The following is a 19,748-nucleotide window of genomic DNA, read 5'->3' on the forward strand; positions in this document are numbered from 1 at the left end:
GATGTTTTCCCAGAGTGGGGATGACGGGCCCACAGGAGCAGATCGTCTCTTATGGGCATAGGAAACACCGATTTCCAAGCAGGAGGGACAGCATGAAGCCCAGTAGCATCAGCAGAGAGGGACCTAGGAAATGCTCTGGGGGACAGGGGTGCTATTGATCAATGCACACCCATGCCCCTCTCCGATCCCCTGTCTGTGGGGCTCACCAGAAGGCCTCCACCTCCTTCCCCTTGGCTGTGCTCTGCTGGGGTGGCTGGGAGACATAGTCGAAGCAGCTCCGGCCCCCGAGGTGGGGCCCACAGCGCAGGCTGTACTGGAACCAGATGCGGCCGTGGTTCAGGTAGCAATCCTTCTGGTGGGGCCCCCCAGCCTCCAGCGGGATGTCGCAGCTTCCCAGCAGGTCATCGTTCCACTTGTCCTCGTCCCAGACCTCTATGCGGATCTTGCTGGCACTGGTGATGCGGACGGTACCAAAGTCCAAGGGGACATACCAGACGGGACTGTTGTTGTTCCGGATGGTGCCGGTCCGGATCTCCCTTCTCTCAAAGAAGACCTTGACAAAGGCATCCGTAGCAGTAGATTGGTCCCCCCAGAGGCCACTGGCCTTCTTCACTGTCACCACCAGCTTCCCCAGGCCGCGCTCCCGCGAGCAGCACATGGTGTTGGTCATGGTATCCCCGGGGCAGACGCAGGAGCAGGGGTCATGGGCGCTGCGTTGAGTCCCTGGGGGGCAGCTTCGGGTGCAATTCCTCCACAGGGCCCTCTCACGGATGTACTCACTCACCGCCCGCCTCAGCGCCTCCCGCTTGGGGTCGTCCTGCTCCACCAGCATGTGGATGGGGTGCAACGAATAGGACACCAGGCCGGGGCTGGCTTTGAGGCTCTCCTTCCAGGCCGAGAAGACCTCGGCATCACTGCCAGAGAAAAGCACATCAGTTGTGCTCTCTCCTCCCTCCACCTCCACGTGGCGCTCCTGATACGTCTCGTGGAAGCTCCGCTGGACCTTCCCCTTCTTCTCCTCGCACTTGCTGGACCCACCCTTGACTGAGCCCATTCCGATACTCACGGCCGCCTCCATGCTCAAGCAGTCCTTGATCTCGTCGTCAGTCAAGCTGCTCATTGCTGCTTCGCAGACCCTCACGGCCGTCACGTCCCGCGCCCGCCCCCCAAGCTGCAGCTGGGACAAGTAATGGGTGCCGTAGTTGCTGATTAGCTGCTGGTACTCCAGCTTGGATTTGCTGTCGTACTGGTCGGGGAGGTTTTCCAGCGCCAGAGTGAAATGGCTGGTGAGCGGGGGCATCTCGCTGACCCGGAACCTGGTCAGGGACACAAGGGGAGGAGTGTGATCAGCCCAGTTATCAGCTGAGATCATTAGCTGTGCATTCTGATCATTAGCATCAGCCGTCCAGTGTGCTGAACCTCACAACTTGCTGGGGATACTGCCAGCTGCTTGACTGTTCTGGCAGACTGCCCCCGCTCTGGTCCCGGCAGGTCACCGGGCTGTCCTGAGACATAAGAGAGGAAAATCCCCCTGTCATAAATATAAAGGGAAGGGTAAACACCTTTAAAATCCCTCCTGGCCAGAGGAAAAATCCTCTCACCTGTAAAGGGTTAAGAAGCTAAAGGTAACCTTTCTAGCACCTGACCAATATGACCAATGAGGAGACAAGATACTTTCAAAAGCTGGAAGGAGGGAGAAAAACAAAGGGTCTGTGTCTGTCTGTGTGATGCTTTTGCTGGGGCCAGAACAGGAATGGAGTCTTAGAACTTAGTAAGTAATCTAGCTAGATATGCGTTAGATTCTGATTTCTTTAAATGGCTGAGAAAATAAGTTGTGCTGAATGGAATGGATATTCCAGTCTGTGTGTCTTTTTTGGTAACTTAAGGTTTTGCCTAGAGGGATTCTCTATGTTCTGAATCTAATTACCCTGTAAGGTATTCACCATCCTGATTTTACAGAGGTAATTCTTTTTTACTTCTATTAAAAGTCTTCTTGTAAGGAAACTGAATGCTTTTTCATTGATCTAAGATCCAAGGGTTTGGGTCTGTGGTCACCTATGCAAATTGGTGAGGATTTTTACCAAACTTTCCCCAGGAAGCGGGGTGCAAGGTTTTGGTGAGGATTTTGGGGGGAAAAGATGTTTCCAAACAACGCTTTCCCAGTAACCCAGATTAACGTTTGGTGGTGGCAGTGGAAGTCCAAGGGCAAAGGGTAAAATAGTTTGGACCTTGGGGAAGTTTTAACCTAAGCTGGTAAAAGTAAGCTTGGGGGGTTTTCATGCAGGTCCCTACATCTGTACCCTAGAGTTCAGAGTGGGGAAGGAACCTTGACACCCCCATATCTGTCCACTCCCAGGTGGGAGCCAGCACCCCCTAGAGGTCAAAAAAGTCCCATATCACTGTGTGATGTTGCACTGATACCAGTTCTAGGTGAGCCCTCCTGACCAATGTTCCCTCCAATTATTGACAGGTCGTGTGTGCAAAAAATGTTTTCTGTGCAAATTTCTGTGCGCTCGGTGTTTCGCCGTGTATGTGGGGTTTAGTATCTGTGTGTGCACGCCCAGGCACACAGCTTAGAGAGAACAATGCTCCTGACCCAGGCTGGCTCTTACCTGTAATAGCCACAAGAGACCTCGTGGCTCACGAAGCTGTATTTGTCCATCCGCGTGTGATCTACAACAAAACTGGCCAGTTTGGAATGCGATCCAGCCAGGGCCACCTGGACATTAACCTTGGGCTTCACAGGCACATCCAGCCCCACCTTCCAGTCGTTCTGCACCACGGATGCCGCCGAATCCATCATGCCCATTGCTGACTGCTGCACCGAACTGCTCAGCTTCCGGCGGCACGAGACGTGGACCCGCCAGTCCACTGCGGCCAGCGGCAGCCTCTGCCACTGCCCTCCTTGAAGTCGGTTCCGGCACAGGGTGCAGGTGCTGTCCTGGTGTTGCCAGAGGCTGCTGTCAACCAGATAGGCCCCCTTCCTGCCCATTGTGGTCACATCGATGCCCTCGCCAGCCAGGCTGTGCCCGGGCACGAAGGCCGTGTGCTTCTTGCATTCATTGACCGTGCCTGTGTGACAATGGGAGGAGGCCCCAGGGAAGATGAAGAGGAGGAGGGGGATGAAGGCACCAAATCTGGGCATGGCTGATGTGACGGGTTCCCTCACCCAGGTGGGGTTGTCGGCCTCTGAACCCTCCTGCAGGGAGAGACACACAGAGGTCCAGAATTAGTGACTATCTAGTGGCAGGCAGTTCTCTTGGTTAACTCTGTTGTAGAGACAGAGACATCCACTTATCACCCATGACATCTGCCGTATTTTATTGCACACCTATGAAAACTGATGGGCTCTAGGAAACCTGGAGGCATTACACAAATGACCTGATGCCTCATTTGCATGTTTGACGACAGATTATCTAATTTTTATCAATTCCCTCTCCTCCTTGTTTTCCAGATGTTGGAATTCCATCACTAACTACGAGGAGGAGGTATAGTTTCACATGCCCATTCTACAGCGTGCAATATAATAATGAGTCATTGCAATTCCTCAATGGGGCCACTAGAGGACGGTGCCACGTGGACAGTGTCCGTGGCTTGTACTTAGTGAGCTGATTCAGTGGCTGGGTCTGGCCACTAGGGGGAAGTTCAAAGCCAGGCACAACCCGTAGATTGGGGGTGGTGGCTTTCATAACCAGCGAGAGCAGTGGGAGCTTGGGCCACGCTAGCCATGACTGGCCTCACTGTAGAATCTTCTGGGTCCCCCTTCTGGTCACGCCAAGTGGTGGTTTTGGTAATGTTTAACCACTGATGGAGGGTCATTTTCTGGGGTTTCTCATGGTCAGCATCAGCCCCAGCATCTAGCGCTGTCAGCTTTACACTGTGGCTGTTGGGGAAAGAAGGAAGGAAATGCCACTGCCCCGGAACAGATCCTGGTCCCATCCAGCCCAGTAACCTGCTCCCTCCCTTTTGCCCTGGATAAGGCCCATGGGCCCATCTAGCCTGGTATCCTGCCCCCTCCCTACCATGCAAGAGCAGATCCATGGGCCCCATCTACTCTGGTATCCTGTCCCCTTCCTTTCTCACCAGGTACCTGACCACCTCACCTTTCTCTTTGTGTCCCTCCCCTTACTAACCACGAGGGATGCTGGGTTAAATGTAGATTTGAATTGTGTTTCACTTGGGTTGGAACTGCACAGCAATGCTGGCTATGGGGCAGGAAAGGGTGTCCGCTCTGCTATGATTGTAGCAGGCTCTGACTGGGAGGGGACAGTAAATGTCTGAACTCATCCCAGCAGAACCGGGCAGGAAAAACTCACTTGAATATTGACTGCTTGATTCTGCCCGGCCTGCAGCCCTCTGCAAGTCCTTCCTTGGGGTTCCCTCTCCAACTCTGCTGGTGCTCCTCAGTCCTGACCTGCTGCCCCACTGCTTTGTTGCCAATAGAAAATCAAACAGCCTGAAATTGCAAGATGCCCCTGATATGAAAGGTATAAAAGACGTAAATTAATTATCAAAAGCTGAATGGCAATGTGGTCCAGAGCAGTGGTTTTCAAACTTATTTTCTGGTGACCCAGCTGAAGAAAATGGTTGATTCCCATGATCCAACGGGGCTGGTGATCAGGGATTTGGGGTGTGGGAGGGCTCATGGCTAGGGCAGAGGGTTGGGGTATGGGGGTGAGGGCTGTGGGATGGGGCCGGGAATGAGGGGTTCAGGGTGTAGGAGGGTGATCTGGGCTGGGGCAGGGGGTTAGGGTGAGGGAGGGGGTCAGGGCTCTGGGCTGGGGGTGCAAGCTTTGGGTGGGGCCAGGGAAGAGGGGTTTGGTGTGCAGGAAGGGTCTCTGGGTAGGTCCGGCTCCTAGGCGGAGGTTCACAAGTGGCTCTGCGTGGCTCTTGCCTGCAGGCACCCCCACCCCCCACAGCTCCCAGTGGCTGGGAACTGGCCAATGGGAGTGCAGAGCTGGTGGTCGGTGTGAGGGCAGCGCACGGAGCCCTGTGGCCCCCCCGCCTAAGAGCCAGACCTGCTGCTGGCCGTTTCAGGGTCGCAAAGCAGTGTCAGAACAGATAGGGATTAGTCTGTCTTAGCCAGGCAGCACCACAACCACCTGGACTTTTACGAGCCTAGTCGTCAGTGCTGACCACAGCCGCCACGACCCAGGGCCTTACATTCTGCCACCCAGTACTGGGTTGCCACCCGCAGTTTTATAACCACTGCTCTAGTGGGTAGAGCGCGGGATTGGCAGTCAGAACTCCTGGGTTCTCTTGTCACACTAGGAGGGGAGTGGGATCAAGTGGGTTAGAGCAGGAGGGAGTGGGGACCATGATATTGGTTGAGGTCTGTGGAGCACATGGGGTGAACAGGCTGGGACTGGGGGGATCTGTGCAGTGCCCCGCATTAGTGGGGCCTCAATCTCAGCACAGTCCTCATTTCAGCCAGGATTTGTGTAGCACCCAGTGCAATGGGGTTCCCCATCTCGGCCGAGGTCTGAGCAGCATCCTGCACGATGGGGTCCCCGATCTTGGCCAGGGTCTGAGCAGACCCACCCATCACTTACCTGCTTCAGGAACTGAGCTGAGGTATATTTCGGCCCTGGGGCCTGTCGGCGTCCCGGGCAGGTCTGTGTCTCTGCTGGGAGAGATGAGCTCTGAAGGTGGATCAAGGCACCACAAAGGGGCTCCCGTGTTCTCAGTGTCTCAGCCGTCCTCACGCTCCCCGCAGCGCTGAGTTCCTGTCCCCCTTTCACACCCCCAGCCACAGCCAGCTCAACAGGAAGCTGTGGCCAGCAATTATTCCACCCCTGTGGTGGATCAAACGCGGTTCCCATGGGTCTTGACCCAGTGTATGATGAGCTAGAGAGTCTGCAAAGGAAACCACAGTGAGACAAACTCTGCACCGAGTCATTGGGGCCAACACTTCCTCCCGGGGAGAGCGGCCCCCTCCTGAGCACCCCGCCCTGCAGCACAGCACCCCCTAGTGCTACACTGGGGCCAGCACTGCCTTTCGGGGAGAGTGTCCCCCGTTGAGCCCCCACCCTGCAGCAGAGAAGCCCCTAATGCCACACTGGGGCATTGGGGCCAGCATTGCCTGCCGAGGGAGAGCGCCCCCTGCTGAGCCCCCCCACCCTGAAGCACAGCGCACCAGTGTGAGGAAGTGGAACGTGTGAGCACAACCTTGTATAATTGTTCCCTTGGCACAGTTCGGAAATGAACCGGTTTCAAGGCGCGCAGGCAGCTCGGCCTATGGAGAGTAGGGGGGCCGGCAGTCAGGGGCTTGTGGGATAGTGGCCAGACTAAAAGCTCTGGAGGACCTGGGGTGAGGGGTGGGTGGGGAGCACCCCCTCGCAGGACCTGCTCAAGGAAAACCTGAGAGGTGGGCAATAAGGCTGCCCCCACCTCCTGGAGTACGCACACAGGAGTGGAGGGTGGAGAAGGGTGGAGAGCCCCAGGCACCAAATGAGTGCTCAGGGATCCACCCAGTCCCTCCTGTTTTAGTCCAGGAAGTCTCAGATTCTTGTGGTTTCTGCCAGGACCAGCCTCTGGCTAATCAAGGGCGACTCCGCCACTTACATATTGGGGGGTCATGCAGCAGGGGCTCCGCGAGCAGGTCTGCCCCCTCGGTGGCCACAACGGACCTGGTTGCCGAGAACAGCTTGCAGGTCCGGAGGAGGTCCTGGTAGAAGACCAGCAGCTTGGAGAGATCTTGGAGGACCCCTCGGATAGAGAAAAAAGAGCTGCCGGTCGTATCGGAGCCCTCGGAGGCAGCGGAGGAAGGTGTGTGCCAATGTGCTGCATGCCAGACTACCTGCACCATAAAGGAGTCTCTGCAGGACCTGGAGGTGGAAGACATGGACCTGGCTGCAGAGACAGACCAGGTCCTGTTCTCCCTCCTCCAGGGGTAGACTCAGAACCCCCGCAGAGACCCTGTGCAGTCCTGGCCAGAAGAACTCCAGAGCCATCCTCTGAAGCCTGGCCAGGATCCCTGGGACTGGGCTCAGGGTGTTGAGTCGGTGCCAAAGCATGGACAGGACCAGCTGGTTGAGCACCAGTGCCCTCTCCCACAGGGAAAGGCAACGGAGCAGTCCTGTCCACCTCCGCAGCCACTCACCCACCCTGGCCTCCAAATCTTGCCAGTTCTCCAGTGGAGAAGGATATATGGCAGAAAGGTAACCGCCAAGATAGGGCAGTGGACCCGCACTCCACCGAATGGCTTGAAGCGCGGGGGGAGGGAGTTCATCTGGCACCCATCTCCGACCATCAGGACAGAGCCATTGACCCAGCTGACCCGGACAAAGGAGACCACTGAGTAGATCCCCTGGGAGGCCTCCACCCGCACCAGGTCTCTTTGGTCCTGGACCAGCCGCAACTCCGGCTCACGAATCACCAACCGTGTCATCCTCCGGTGGAGGAGACAGAGGAAGGGCTTGATTGTAGAGTATACAGCAGGCCTGACAGTGGACAGCCCTGATGGACCCCTGGCTCGAAGCTGACAGTTTGGTCAGGTCCAGTGTAGCCTGACCAAACACTCCACAAAAGCATCCAGCACCTGGAGAAAATCCACAAACTGGGGCCCAAAGCTAAATGCCCGTAGAGTACCCAGGAGATACCTGTGGTTTATCCTGTCAAACACCTTGTCCTAGTCCAGAAACAGGAGGACGAATGACAGACCATCCGTACACCCAAGATCCAGGAGGTCCTGGACCAAATACAAATGATCAAAGATGGTGCAGCCTGGGACAGTCTAGGTTTCGTTGGATGGACCATGTCCGCCAGCACAGACCCCAGCCGCAGCAAGATGGCCTTTGCTATGACTTTGTAGTCCATGCTGAGGAGTGAGAGGGGATGCCAATTCTGAAGGTCGCAGAGGTCCCCCTTCTTTGGTAGCAAGGCGAGCACGGCTCGCCTGCACAACAGAGGGAGGACCCCGCTCCCCAAGGACTAGCCCCAGACAATGGCAAGGTCCGGGCCGAGGATGTCCCAGAACACAGAGTAGAACACCATTGTCAGCCCATCCATGCTCAGAGATGTATTGGTAGGTGTCAAGGTTCCTTTCCCACTCTGAACTCTAGGGTACAGATGTGGGGACCTGCATGAAAGACTCCCTAAGCTTATTCTTACCAGTTTAGGTTAAAAACTTCTTCAAGGTACAAACTTTGTCTTGTCCTTGAACCCTCTGCTGCCACCACTCTCTGTTTTTAACTAACTTTACACCCGAGAGTTAAAAAAACCCAAAAAACTGGCTTGTAGTTTTTTTTTTGTGCTGTAATGTGATACCTATGTTCTCTGATAGCTATTCTCAGCCTACAGAAAAATCCTTTGTCTCCAGGCAAATAGACAGAAAAACGCTCTAGTTGCTCTTACCTAAAAAAAACAAAACAACCTCTTCAGGTCTGTGAAAAACTTGTGAATTTCCCTGCAGGAGGTTAACTACCTTGCCTTGAGATACAGAAAACTCCAGCTCAAAAAAGACAAATCCCTTTTGTCTCTGCTCTGGCCCACAGGCAGAGACAAAAAAACTCTAACTGCTTTCAGCTTAAAACCTGTTTCCAAGCAGCCCAAAGGGAAAAAAATGTCCTTTTAAAATCCTACTGTGCTTCTGCTTCAAATGATTGAAAAAAAAATCTCAAAATTATCTAAAAAAAAAAATCTCAAAATTATCTAAAAAAAAAAATCTTAAAATGATCCCACCGCTCTGCCACCATGTCAAGGTTCCTTCCCCACTCTGAACTCTAGGGTACAGATGTGGGGACCTGCATGAAAGACCCCCTAAGCTTATTCTTACCAGCTTAGGTTAAAAACTTCCTCAAGGTACAAACTTTACCTTGTCCTTGAACCCTCTGCTGCCACCCCCAAGCGTGTTAAACAAAGAACAGGGAAAGAGCCCACTTGGAGACATTTTCCCCCCAAAATATCCCCCAAGCCCTACACCCCCTTTCCTGGGGAAGGCTTGATAAAAATCCTCACCAATTGGTACAGGTGAACACAGACCCAAACCCTTGGATTTTAAGAACAATGAAAAAGCAAACAGGTTGTTAAATGAAGAATATTAATTAAAGAAAAAGTAAAAGAAACAGCTCTGTAAAATCAGGATGGTAAATACCTTACAGGGTAATCCGATTCAAAACATAGAGAATCCCTATAGGCAAAACCTTAAGTTACAAAAAGACACAAAAACAGGAATATCCATTCCATTCAGCACAGCTTATTTACTAGCCTTTTAAACAAAAGAAAATCTAACGCATTTCTAGCTAGATTACTTACTAACTTAACAGAAGTTCTGAAGAGCATTCCTGACCTGGTCCCGGCAAAAGCATCACACAGACAGACCCTTTGTTCCCCATCCCCTCCAGCTTTGAAAGTAACTTGTCTCCTCATTGGTGATTTTGGGTCAGGTGCCAGCGAGGTTATCTTAGCTTCTTAACCCTTTACAGGTGAAAGGGTTTTGCCTCTGGTCAGGAGGGATTTTATAGTTCTGTACACAGAAAGGTGGTTACCCTTCCCTTTATATTTATGACAGTGGGCATGAGATGGAGCGCTACCGAGAACTTGGCCAGAGCGAGAAGTAGCACAAGCCAGTCCCAGTCACCCACGCTGACCATTGTGAGTTCATTACAGAGCACTCATAAAGGCTCATAATGTTTGCCCCCTCCCTCAGTGTGGAGAACAGCCTTTACCCCTTGAGCTATGAGTCCCATACACTTCCCTCCAACTCACTGGGAGAAAGTTTGGGTACAGAAGGGGTACAGGTTCTGGGAGGTAGTTTGGGTGCTGGGTGCTGACTCAGGGGGTTGAGGTGCAGGAGGGGAGCGGGGTGTGGGCTCTGGGAGGTAGTTTGGGTGCAAGAGGTGGTTTGGGGTGCAGGTTTTGGGAAAGAGTTTGGGTGTGAGCTCTGGGAGGGAGTTTGGGTGCTGGGTGTGGGCTCTGGGCTGGTACAGGGGATTGGGGTACAGGAGGGGGTGCCGGGGGAGTTTGGAGTACTGGGTGCAAGAGGGGGTTTGGGTGCTAGGTGCAGGCTTTCGGAGGGGGTTTGGGTGCTGGCTGCGGGCTCTAGGCTGGGACAAAGAGTTGGGATGTGGGGAATGGGACTGGGCTGGGGATGAAGAGTTTGGGGTGGATCAGGCAGGCTGCCCTGGGGCTGGGGGGCAGAGAGGAGGACTCCCCCAAGCCTCCTCCCCGCCAGCAGCAGCGAGCTCCATTGGAGGGGAGGCCCTCCCTGGACCCCCTGGCCCAACACTCACCCAAGCCCCCCAGGCTGCTACTCAGGAGATCCAGCCAGGATAAGCCCTACCCCCCGGAGTTGACTTGGAGTCGCCTCAGCTCGCCCCTGACACTGCTCCCTTGTAGCCAGCTGCGCCAGTGGCCGGTAAGGGAGCACAGTGCGGAGCTGCAGGGGGCAGCCACCCACTGCCCAGGGCAGGTAGGGGAGGTGTGCGGGGGAAGCAGGCGAGGCTCAGGGACACTCCGGGGGAGGTGTGCAGGGGCAACAGGCGGGGACGGCAGAGAGACCCGGCCCCTAACATTGGTGGAGCTGTGCCCACCAGACCCTGAATTTGCTAGAGCCCGGGGTCCATGGGCTAATACAACTTGCCACACCTGTAGAATGACAGGACTTCCTGCTTAGAAATTTGATTTCACACATGTTTATTGAGGCAGGGAGATACATTTGCAAAGATCCAGAGACCTGGAATCCTCCCAGAAACAAATCATTTTGCAATGGTGTTGCAAAGCTGCTTGGCAGTTTTCCAGGCTGGAGATGTTTAACTTGCAGTCAGTAGGGTTCAGAGTTAACCACCCCCACTCCATCAGTGAGGTGCACCATGGAGCTATTGATCTAGGCTCTCAACAGATGCAGATGGGGTGAGACAGGAAGAAGCTTTAATCCGCGAATTAGGGAGAATTTGCCCTTCCAAATGTGACCCCAATGTAGGACCATCTCCCTGAGCCTGCTGACAGCCTGAATCAATAGCCCTGTGGTGTGTTCTCCTGTGTATTAACTCTGAAGCCTACTGATGGTGAGTGATACATCACCATCTTTCTTTACAATCTGAGCAGAGAACATCCAGCTGGGTGGTGGTCGGGGCCTGTGTATTCATGATGATATAACTAACCCCAAAGCAGCTGAGTAATTGTGAAAGCAACAGAAACAACACTTAGGGAACAGCCCCCTAATGAATCCTCCCCTCGGGACCCCGGCTCATCCGCTGGGTGTTTAGAACCCTGTCCACCCTGGAACATCTTAGGGTTTCTATAGAGGGTTAATCACTGAACCACAATAGGACAGACCTGAGCTTTGCACCTTTTCCTTTGTTAAGGAAAAGTTAGCACATGTGACTCCATTTTGGTTTGGGGCCCACCATTGTTTAAATGCCAGCACATCATACACCAGGAGGAGTGATCCTTAGATACTGAATCCCTGTGAAAATCCTCCTCCTTGTTTCCAGCCTGCCTTGACTCCCAGTATCTGGTTTTTGTCAGTCTCTAACTCCCTGTCTCTTGGCCTTGATGTGAGGCCTCCCATCCTGATAATAAAAGTTACTGATGCATGGCTTTAGGACCATGCTGTGTAATTAACATACTGGTATAGCACGAGGAATGCACCAAGCAGGGATAGGTGGTAGATAAGACAAGGGTTTGTTTATTGGCTAAGGTTTCCAATGCACGAGGGCAACATGCTTTGCTAAAAAAGTATATAACCTTTGTATAATCTGTATTCAGGGTCCCCACGCTCGAGCGTAATAAACTTAGTGTCTTTTGGGAACTCTGCAGCTGTGGACTTTGTTTCTGTGCCTCAGCCTAGATTCGAACTGTGCGTGACCTATCAGGTGTAATTCGCAGCATTGGTGTGCGTGTCCTATCAGGTGTAATTCGTAACACCTTTCCCGTAGAGACAATCGGTTTTCAAGTGGATACACTAGGCAGATAAATACAGTTGGTGGATGGATACATGGGGCTGTGGATTGGTTTCACTGCCTGCACATATTGGTTGACTGGTTGGTTGGATGCACTTAGGACATTTGTGGGTTGGTTGGTTGCACTGGCTACACCTAGTGGTTGGCTGGTTGGATGTACGTAACTCTTTAGTTGGTTGGTTGGTTAGTTACACTGGATGCACTAGATCAGTAGTTCTTAACCCGTGGCCCATGGGCCGCTTGTGCCCCAATCGGAACACAGCTGTAGCCCGTATCACATCCCGAGGGCCATACAGATAATATATATATATTGTGGATGTGGCCCACATAACACATAGAGAGCTGTGTATGCATCCCACAATGGTAAATAGGTTGAGAATAGATATGCACTAGATACATACACTGGTTAGTTGGCAGGTAGGCTGGATATGCTAAATATATTTGATATAGTTGGCTGGTTACACTGGACACACTAAATACATTTGTTGGTTGGCTGGCTGGAAATTTTCTATATAATAAACTCATTCACTGGTTGGTTGGCTGGCTGGCTGGCTTTTACATCGCATGCTCAAGATAAATTCATTGGTTCTTTGGATGTACTGGATACCTATGCTCAAGTAAGTGTTCTGATGCCTGGATCCAAACTCTGCATCAGGTCCATTGGGACTTCAGCTTCTCCTGACTGATTGTGCTGGGGGCTCTGCCTGTCTCCCGCACTCCGGACTCTCAGATACTACCACCACCTGGGACCCCCGATCGATTCAAGCTTAATGGAGTGGTAAAAACGGATCTCTCTCCCTCTCTCTCTCTGTCTCGGTATAGCCTTCTGACCCTGACTTGTGTGATCAGTTATAGTTTTGTAAACCCGACTTTTATAACCAAATTTAAGTTAGATTTAATATTATCACTGTTTTGCTTGTTTGGCTCCCCTGTGGTTATTACCTAGCAATAAATAACTTTCATGGTTAAGCTGGTTGCTTCTCTCTCTCTCTCTCTCTCTCTCTCCCCCTTGTGGGTGGTTTTTTTTTGGTCTCCTCATTCGCTCTGCAGCAATGCTCCTCTTACCTAAGCTAAAAAATCCCTGCAGCGCCCAAAAATCCTGTGGGATTTTCTCATCAAGTGGGTTACTACCAGAAAAATTGTAATGTGAAAGTGGGTCTAGAGACATGCTGAACCAGGGGCCTATGAGGGTGGCAGATTGAAAGTGCTGCTCAACCCGGCCTGCTCAGACGTGCTCTATTCTGGTGCAGTGTCCATGGCATAGGAGGGTGATAGCTTGGAAGTGCTGCTCGACCCCGCCTGCTGAGGCCAGTGACATATAAGGGGTCAGCTTGGGGCCCCCCAGCCACCAGCGGGATGTCGCAGCCTCCCAGCAGGTCATCATCCCAATTGTTGTCCTCGTCCCAGACCTGGACTCGGATCTTGCTGGCACTGGTGATGCGGATGGTACCAAAGTCCAAGTGGACATTCCAGACGGGACTGTTGTTGTTCCAGATGGTGCCAGTCCAGATTTCCTTGCTCTCAAAGAAGATCTTGACAAAGGCATCTGTAGCAGTCAAGTGGTCTCTCACTGGCCTGCTTCACAATCATCGTCAGCTTCCCCAGGATGCACTCCCATGATCAGCACATGGTGTTGGTTGTGGCATTCCCAGGGCAGATGCAGGAGCTGCATTTGGTCCCTGGGGGGCAGTGCTGGGTGCAATTCCTCCACAGGGCCCTCTCGGTGATGTACTCACTCACCGCCCGCCTCATGCCGTGCCAGCTAGGACCATGTACCCTGCAGGGGCTTGCTCTGAAGCCACTGGGTGTGTGGTGGAGCAGAAGGAGGCTATGGAAAGATCCTCTCCTGTCCACCATGCATCACAACCGCACTCCCATCGGCTCTCCGGAGCCTCCCCATCTCTCAGCCTCTGCACCAGGATCCCAGCCTTCATTCCATGTGCAGGTCAGGAACTCAGAGCCGTTCCCCACCCCCTGATAACACCTTCCATGCACTGTTAGAACTGACGTGCAAGATGCATTTAGCTCGGGGTGGCCACATATCGGAAATTGTATGGCGGGCCGTGAATACTGACAAAATTGGAGATTGGGGTGCAGAAGCTGGTGAGGGCTCTGCCTCAGGGTGTGGGATCTGAGGTGGGGCCAGAAATGAGGAGTTCATGGTGTACAAGGGGGCTCTGGGCTGGAGCAGGGGGTTGAGGTGCAGTGAGGGTGAGGGCTCTGCCTGGGGTGGTGTGCTCCGGGGATGGGCTGGGGATGAGGGGTTTGGGGTACAGGAGGGTGCTCTGGGCTGGGACCAAGGGGTTCTGAGGGCAGGAGGAGGATTGGGGCTGGGACAGGGGGTTGCGGGGCTGGGAAGGGGTCAGGAGTGAAGGCTCCAGGTGGTGCTTACCTCAAGCAGCTCCCGGAAGAAGCAGCATGTCCCCCCTTTGGCTCCGACATAGAGGCGTGGCACCGCTCAGATGGCTCTGCATACTCCCGCGTCCGCAGGCACCGCCCCTACCTGTCCCATTGGCGGTGGTTCCCAGCCAATGGGAGCTGTGGAGGGCGGCGCTTGGGGTGTGCAGAGCCTCATGACTGCCCTTATGGGTAGGAGCCAGAGGGGGGACATGCCAAGGCTTCCGGGAGCCACACGGAAATCCCCCGGTGGGAGCTTGAGGGCCAGATTAAAAGGTCTGATGGGCCAGATGTGGGCCTTAGTTTGCCTACCCCAAATTTAGTTGATCAACCGGTCGGGGGCTATATGAGAACAGGCTGCCATCTGCTGGCAGGAATCGGAGCTGTACCATTAAAGGAGGACTATTACTTCTAATTCTCCAGTCCCCAGAGCCAGCCATGTCATGGGGCCAGATCAGAACCAGCGCCCCCTAGAGGGGAAAGGCCCCGTGTCCCATCCCCCAGCCTCCTGAGCCAGCCAATCCCCCTGCTGAAGAGTCAGCTCAGAGCTGAATCCCCTTAGAGGTAAAAATCCTCATATCCCCTCCTGGATCCCTTGGCAATAGCAGTGTCTTGCTAATATCAGCTTTGGGACATTAATGCACCCCTAAGAACATGGCTCATCTCCCTGTATCTCTTTCCCACCCACCCCACTCTGTCCCCAACAGAAGCCACTCCCTTTGACTGGCTTTAACCACATTACACTGGATTCCCTATACCAGCAAATTTGTCCAGCTGTCTAGCTCCCCTGTCGTGCCATGCCACACTCCCCTCCAGCCCAGAGCTCCCATACTTTTCCCAAGCGTATAGTGCAGCCACTCATTTCTACTCTACATCTGGGTCCAGCCCACTGAGGTTGGAAGAATGACAAGGCTTTTTGCTTAGAAATTTGCTTTCACAAATGTTTATTGAAGCAGGGAGATACATTTGAAAGAATTCAGAGATCTAGAATCCTCCCAGAAGCAAGTAATTTTGACGTGGAGCTGCAAAGCAGCATGGCGGTTTTCCAGGCAGAGGAGATATTTAACTTGCAGTCGGTAGGGTTCAGAGTTAACAACCCTCATTCACCAGTTAATTGCACAATGGCGCTATTTATCTAGGATCCCACAGATGCAGATTGGGGTGAACCAGGAAGATGCTTTAATCCCCGCATTAGAGGCAGATGCCCTTCCCAATGCGACCCCAATACGGTGCCTTCTCTCTGAGCTTGCTGACAGCCGGAATCAGCAGTCCTGTGGCATGACTTCCATCATTTAACTCTGATTTCTATGGATGGCAAGTGATATATCAGCATCGCTCCTGATCATCTGAGGAATGAACATCCAGCTGGATGGTGGGTGGGGCCTGAACATTCAGGATGAGATAATTAACCCCAGAGCTGCTGGGTAATAGTGGAAAGCAAGAAAAATCACAACCAGAAAACAGCCTCTGAGTGAATCTTCCTTCTGGGAGCCCATCCCATGCCCTGGGTGTTTAGAACTGTGCCCATCGCTGGAGTATCGTCGGGTTTCTGCAGAGGGTTAATCCCTGATGCCACAATAGGACAGGGGGTGAGCTTTGCTCCTGATGATCTCTTTTCAGCTCGATGCACTAGACAGGTAATGACCGTGGGTGAATGGATACGTGGGCTGGGGGATTAGTCACACTGCCGGCACGTATTGGTTGACTGGATGAACTTGACATTCATGGGTTGGTTGGTTGCACTGGCTACACATGTTGGTTGGACGTACGTAAGGCATTAGTTGGTCGGATACACCAGATGGACGAGGTACATACACTGGTTGGTTGGCTGGTTGGATACATTGGATGCAGTGGATACGTCGGTTGAATAGTTTGGCAGGTTGGCTGGATATGCTCAACACATTTGTTGGTTGACTGGTTACATCTGACAACCTGAACATATCCACTGGTTGGTTAGCTGGCGGGCTGGCTTTTTTACATTGGCAGCTCTCGATAAAATGTGTAGGTTGTATGGATGTACTGGATACATTCATTGGTTGATGGCTTGCTGGTTGAATATGTTGGATAAAGTAAATGCAACAATTGGTTGGTTGGCTGGCAGTTGGCTGGATGTGGGGGGCAGATAGGTTGGATGCAGAAGGTAAATACTTTGGTTTGTTGGTTGGATGTATACATTGGATGACTGGAATCATCGGGCACACTGGTCTGAGGGATCTGGAATGGGCGGTTCATGGTGGGGTATTTTCCCAGAGGGAGCTGTGAGGATGATGGGCCCACAGGAGCAGGCCGTCTCTTGTGGCATAGAAGACACAGATTCCCAAGCAGGGATGACAGCATGAAGCCCAGTAGCATCAGCGGAGGGGGAACTAGGAAATGCTCTGGGGAACAGGGAGCACGAACAATCAATGCACACCCATGCCCCTCTCGGATCCCCTGTCTGTGGGGCTCACCAGAAGGCCTCCACCTCCTTCCCCTTGGCTGTGCTCTGCTGGGGTGGCTGGGAGACATAGTCGAAGCAGCTCCGGCCCCCGAGGTGGGGCCCACAGCGCAGGCTGTACTGGAACCAGATGCGGCCGTGGTTCAGGTAGCAATCCTTCTGGTGGGGCCCCCAGACACCAGCGGGATGTCGCAGCTTCCCAGCAGGTCATCGTCCCACTTGTTGTCCTCGTCCCAGACCTCTATGCGGATCTTGCTGGTGCTGGTGATGCGGACGGTACCGAAGTCCAAGGGGACGTTCCAGACGGGACTGTTGTTGTTCCAGATGGTGCCGGTCCGGATCTCCCTTCTCTCAAAGAAGACCTTGACGAAGGCATCCGTAGCAGTAACGTAATCCCCCCACAGGCCGCTGGCCGTCTTCACTGTCACCATCAGCTTCCCCAGGCCGCGCTCCCGTGAGCAGCACATGGTGTTGGTCATGGTATCCCCGGGGCAGAGGCAGGAGCAGGGGTCATGGGCGCTGCGTTGAGTCCCTGAGGGGCAGCTTTGGGTGCAATTCCTCCACAGGGCCCTCTCACGGATGTACTCACTCACTGCCCGCCTCAGTGCCTCCCGCTTGCGGTTGCCCTGCTCCACCAGGATGTGGATGGGGTGCAACGAATAGGACACCAGGCCGGGGCTGGCTTTGAGGCTCTCTATCCAGGTGGAGAAGACCTTGGCATCACTCCCGAAGAGCACATCAGTCGTGCTCTCTCCTCCCTCCACCTCCACGTGGCGATCCCGATACGTCTCATGGAAGCTCCCCTGGACCTTCCCCTTCTTCTTCTCCTCGCACTTGCTGTGCCCACCCTTGACTGAGCCCATTCCGATACTCACACCCGCCTCCATACTCAAGCAGTCCTTGATCTCGTCGTCACTCAAGCTGCTCATTGACGCTTCGCAGACCCGCACGGCTGTCAAGTCCCGTGTCCGGCCCCCCAGATGCAGTTGGGATATGTAGTGGGTGCCGTAGTTGTTGATTAGCTGCTGATACTCCACCTTGGATTTGCTGTTGTACTGCTCTGGGAGGTTCTTCAGCGCCCGAGTGAAATGGCTGGTGAGCGGGGGCGTCTCGCTGACCCGGAACCTGGTCAGGGACAAAAGGCAAGGAGTGTGCTTAGCCTACTGAGACAGCAGTGTATCCTAAGGCCCTAACCAACCCACAAGCAATGATCTAAGCAGGTAGCTCCTACTCAAAGCAGTCACCCAGTCAGCTGAACTTGACCACATTGCTGGGGATACTGTCAGCTGCTTGATAGTTGAGACAGACATCCCCTACTCTGGCTACAGCAGGTCGCCAGGCTGTCCTGACACACACGAGAAGAAAATCCCCCATAGCTGTCCAGTCCTAGGTGGTAACCGCCATCTCCTAGAGGGGAAGGGCTCCATGTCCCAATCCCTGCTGCCTTCCTAGCCAGGCAGTCCCCCGCCCTGGGGCCAGATTGAATCTGGCATTCCCTAGAGAGGAAACGTTCTGTGTCACATTCAATGGACCCCTGAGACAGCCAGTCCCCCGTCCTGGGCATGGATCAGAGCCAGTACCCCATAGAGGGGAAAGGCCCCGTATCTCTGTGTGGTATTGCTCTGATCCCAATTCCAGATCAGCCCTCCTGACCCAAGCTGGCTCTCACCCGTAATAGCCGCAGGAGACCTCGTGGCTCATGAAGCTGTATTTGTCCTTCCGCGTGTGGGCTACCACGAAACTGGCCAGTTTGGAATGTGATCCAGCCAGGGCCACCTGCACATTAACCTTGGGCTTCACAGGCACGTCCAGCCCCACCTTCCAGTCGTTCTGCACCGCGGACTCCGCCAACTCCAAGATGCGCATGGCCGACTGCTGCACCGAGCTGCTCAGCTTCCGGCGGCACGAGACGCGGACCTGCCAGTCCACCACGGCCAGTGGCAGCCTCTGCCACTGCCCTCCTTGAAGTCGGTTCTGGCACAGGGTGCAGGTGCTGTCCTGATGTTGCCAGAGGCTGCTGTCTACCAGAGAGGCCCCCTTTCTGGCCATCGTGGTCACATCGATGCCCTCCCCAGCCAGGCTGTGCCCGGGCACAAAGGCCGTGTGCTTCTTGCATTCGTTGACCGTGCCTGTGTGACAATGGGAGGAGGCCCCAGGGAAGATGAAGAGGAGGAGGGGGATGAAGGCACCAAATCTGGGCATGGCTGATATGATGGGTTCCCGCACCAAGGAGAGGCCGTCAGCCTCTGAACAGCCTAGAGGAACAGACACACAGAGGTCCAGAATTAGTGACAATCCAGTGGCAGGCGGTTCTGTAAGTTATCTCTGTTGTAGAGACAGAGACATCCACCTACCACCGACGACATCAGCCATGTTTTATTGCACACCTACGAAAACTCTGGGCTCTAGGAGGCATTACACAAATGACGTGATGCCTCATTTGCATGTTTGACTACAGAGTATCTAATTTGCATCAATTCCCTCTCCTCCTTGTTTTCCAGATGTTGGAATTCCATCACTAACTACGAGGAGGAGGTATAGTTCACATGCCCATTCTACAGCGTGGAATATAATAATGGATCATTGCAATTCCTCAATGGGGCCACTAGAGGGCGGTGCCATGGTGACAGAGTCCGTGGCTTGAAAATAGTGAGCCAATGTAGTTGCTGGGTGTGGCCACTAGGGGGCAGTGCAAGGCCAAAACAACCCGTGGCTTGCAAGTGGTGGCTTTTGTAGCCAGCAAAAACAGCGGCAGCTTGCAGCATGCTAGGCATTAATGGGCTTGCTGTAGAAACTGCTGAGGCCCCCTTGTGGCCACGACGAGTAGTGGATTCGGTTATGTTTAACCACTGACAAAGGGTCATTTTCTGGGGTTTCTCATGGTCAGCATCAGCCCCTGTGTCTGGCGTTGCCACCTTTACACTGTGGCTGTCGGAGAACGATGGCAGGGAACCCTAGCGCCCTGAATCAGGCCCCAGGCCCATCTAGCCCAGTATCCTGGCCCTGGATCA

The 19,748-nt window shown here is 53.7% G+C and overlaps 2 protein-coding genes across 2 annotated transcripts; both read right to left on the bottom strand.

The window, feature by feature from the left end:
• Nucleotides 1-202: 202 nt before the first annotated feature.
• On the bottom strand, nt 203-5,699 carry LOC140913715 (perforin-1). The gene is made up of 3 exons (XM_073350518.2): nt 5,553-5,699; nt 2,613-3,199; nt 203-1,316 (listed from the first exon to the last, which is right to left on the bottom strand). The coding sequence occupies exons 2-3, from the start codon at nt 3,143-3,145 to the stop codon at nt 203-205; spliced, it is 1,647 nt and encodes a 548-aa protein (XP_073206619.2). The 5' UTR covers nt 3,146-3,199; nt 5,553-5,699.
• Nucleotides 5,700-16,746: 11,047 nt separating this feature from the next.
• On the bottom strand, nt 16,747-18,939 carry LOC140913716 (perforin-1). The gene is given in 3 exon segments (XM_073350519.2): nt 16,747-16,901; nt 16,904-17,862; nt 18,407-18,939. Coding segments are annotated over 3 exon segments (1,647 nt in total).
• Between the last annotated feature and the right edge of the window lie 809 nt (nt 18,940-19,748).

Source organism: Lepidochelys kempii, chromosome 6 (genome assembly GCF_965140285.1).
Source record: "Lepidochelys kempii isolate rLepKem1 chromosome 6, rLepKem1.hap1, whole genome shotgun sequence".
Classification (NCBI taxonomy): Eukaryota; Metazoa; Chordata; order Testudines; family Cheloniidae; genus Lepidochelys; species Lepidochelys kempii.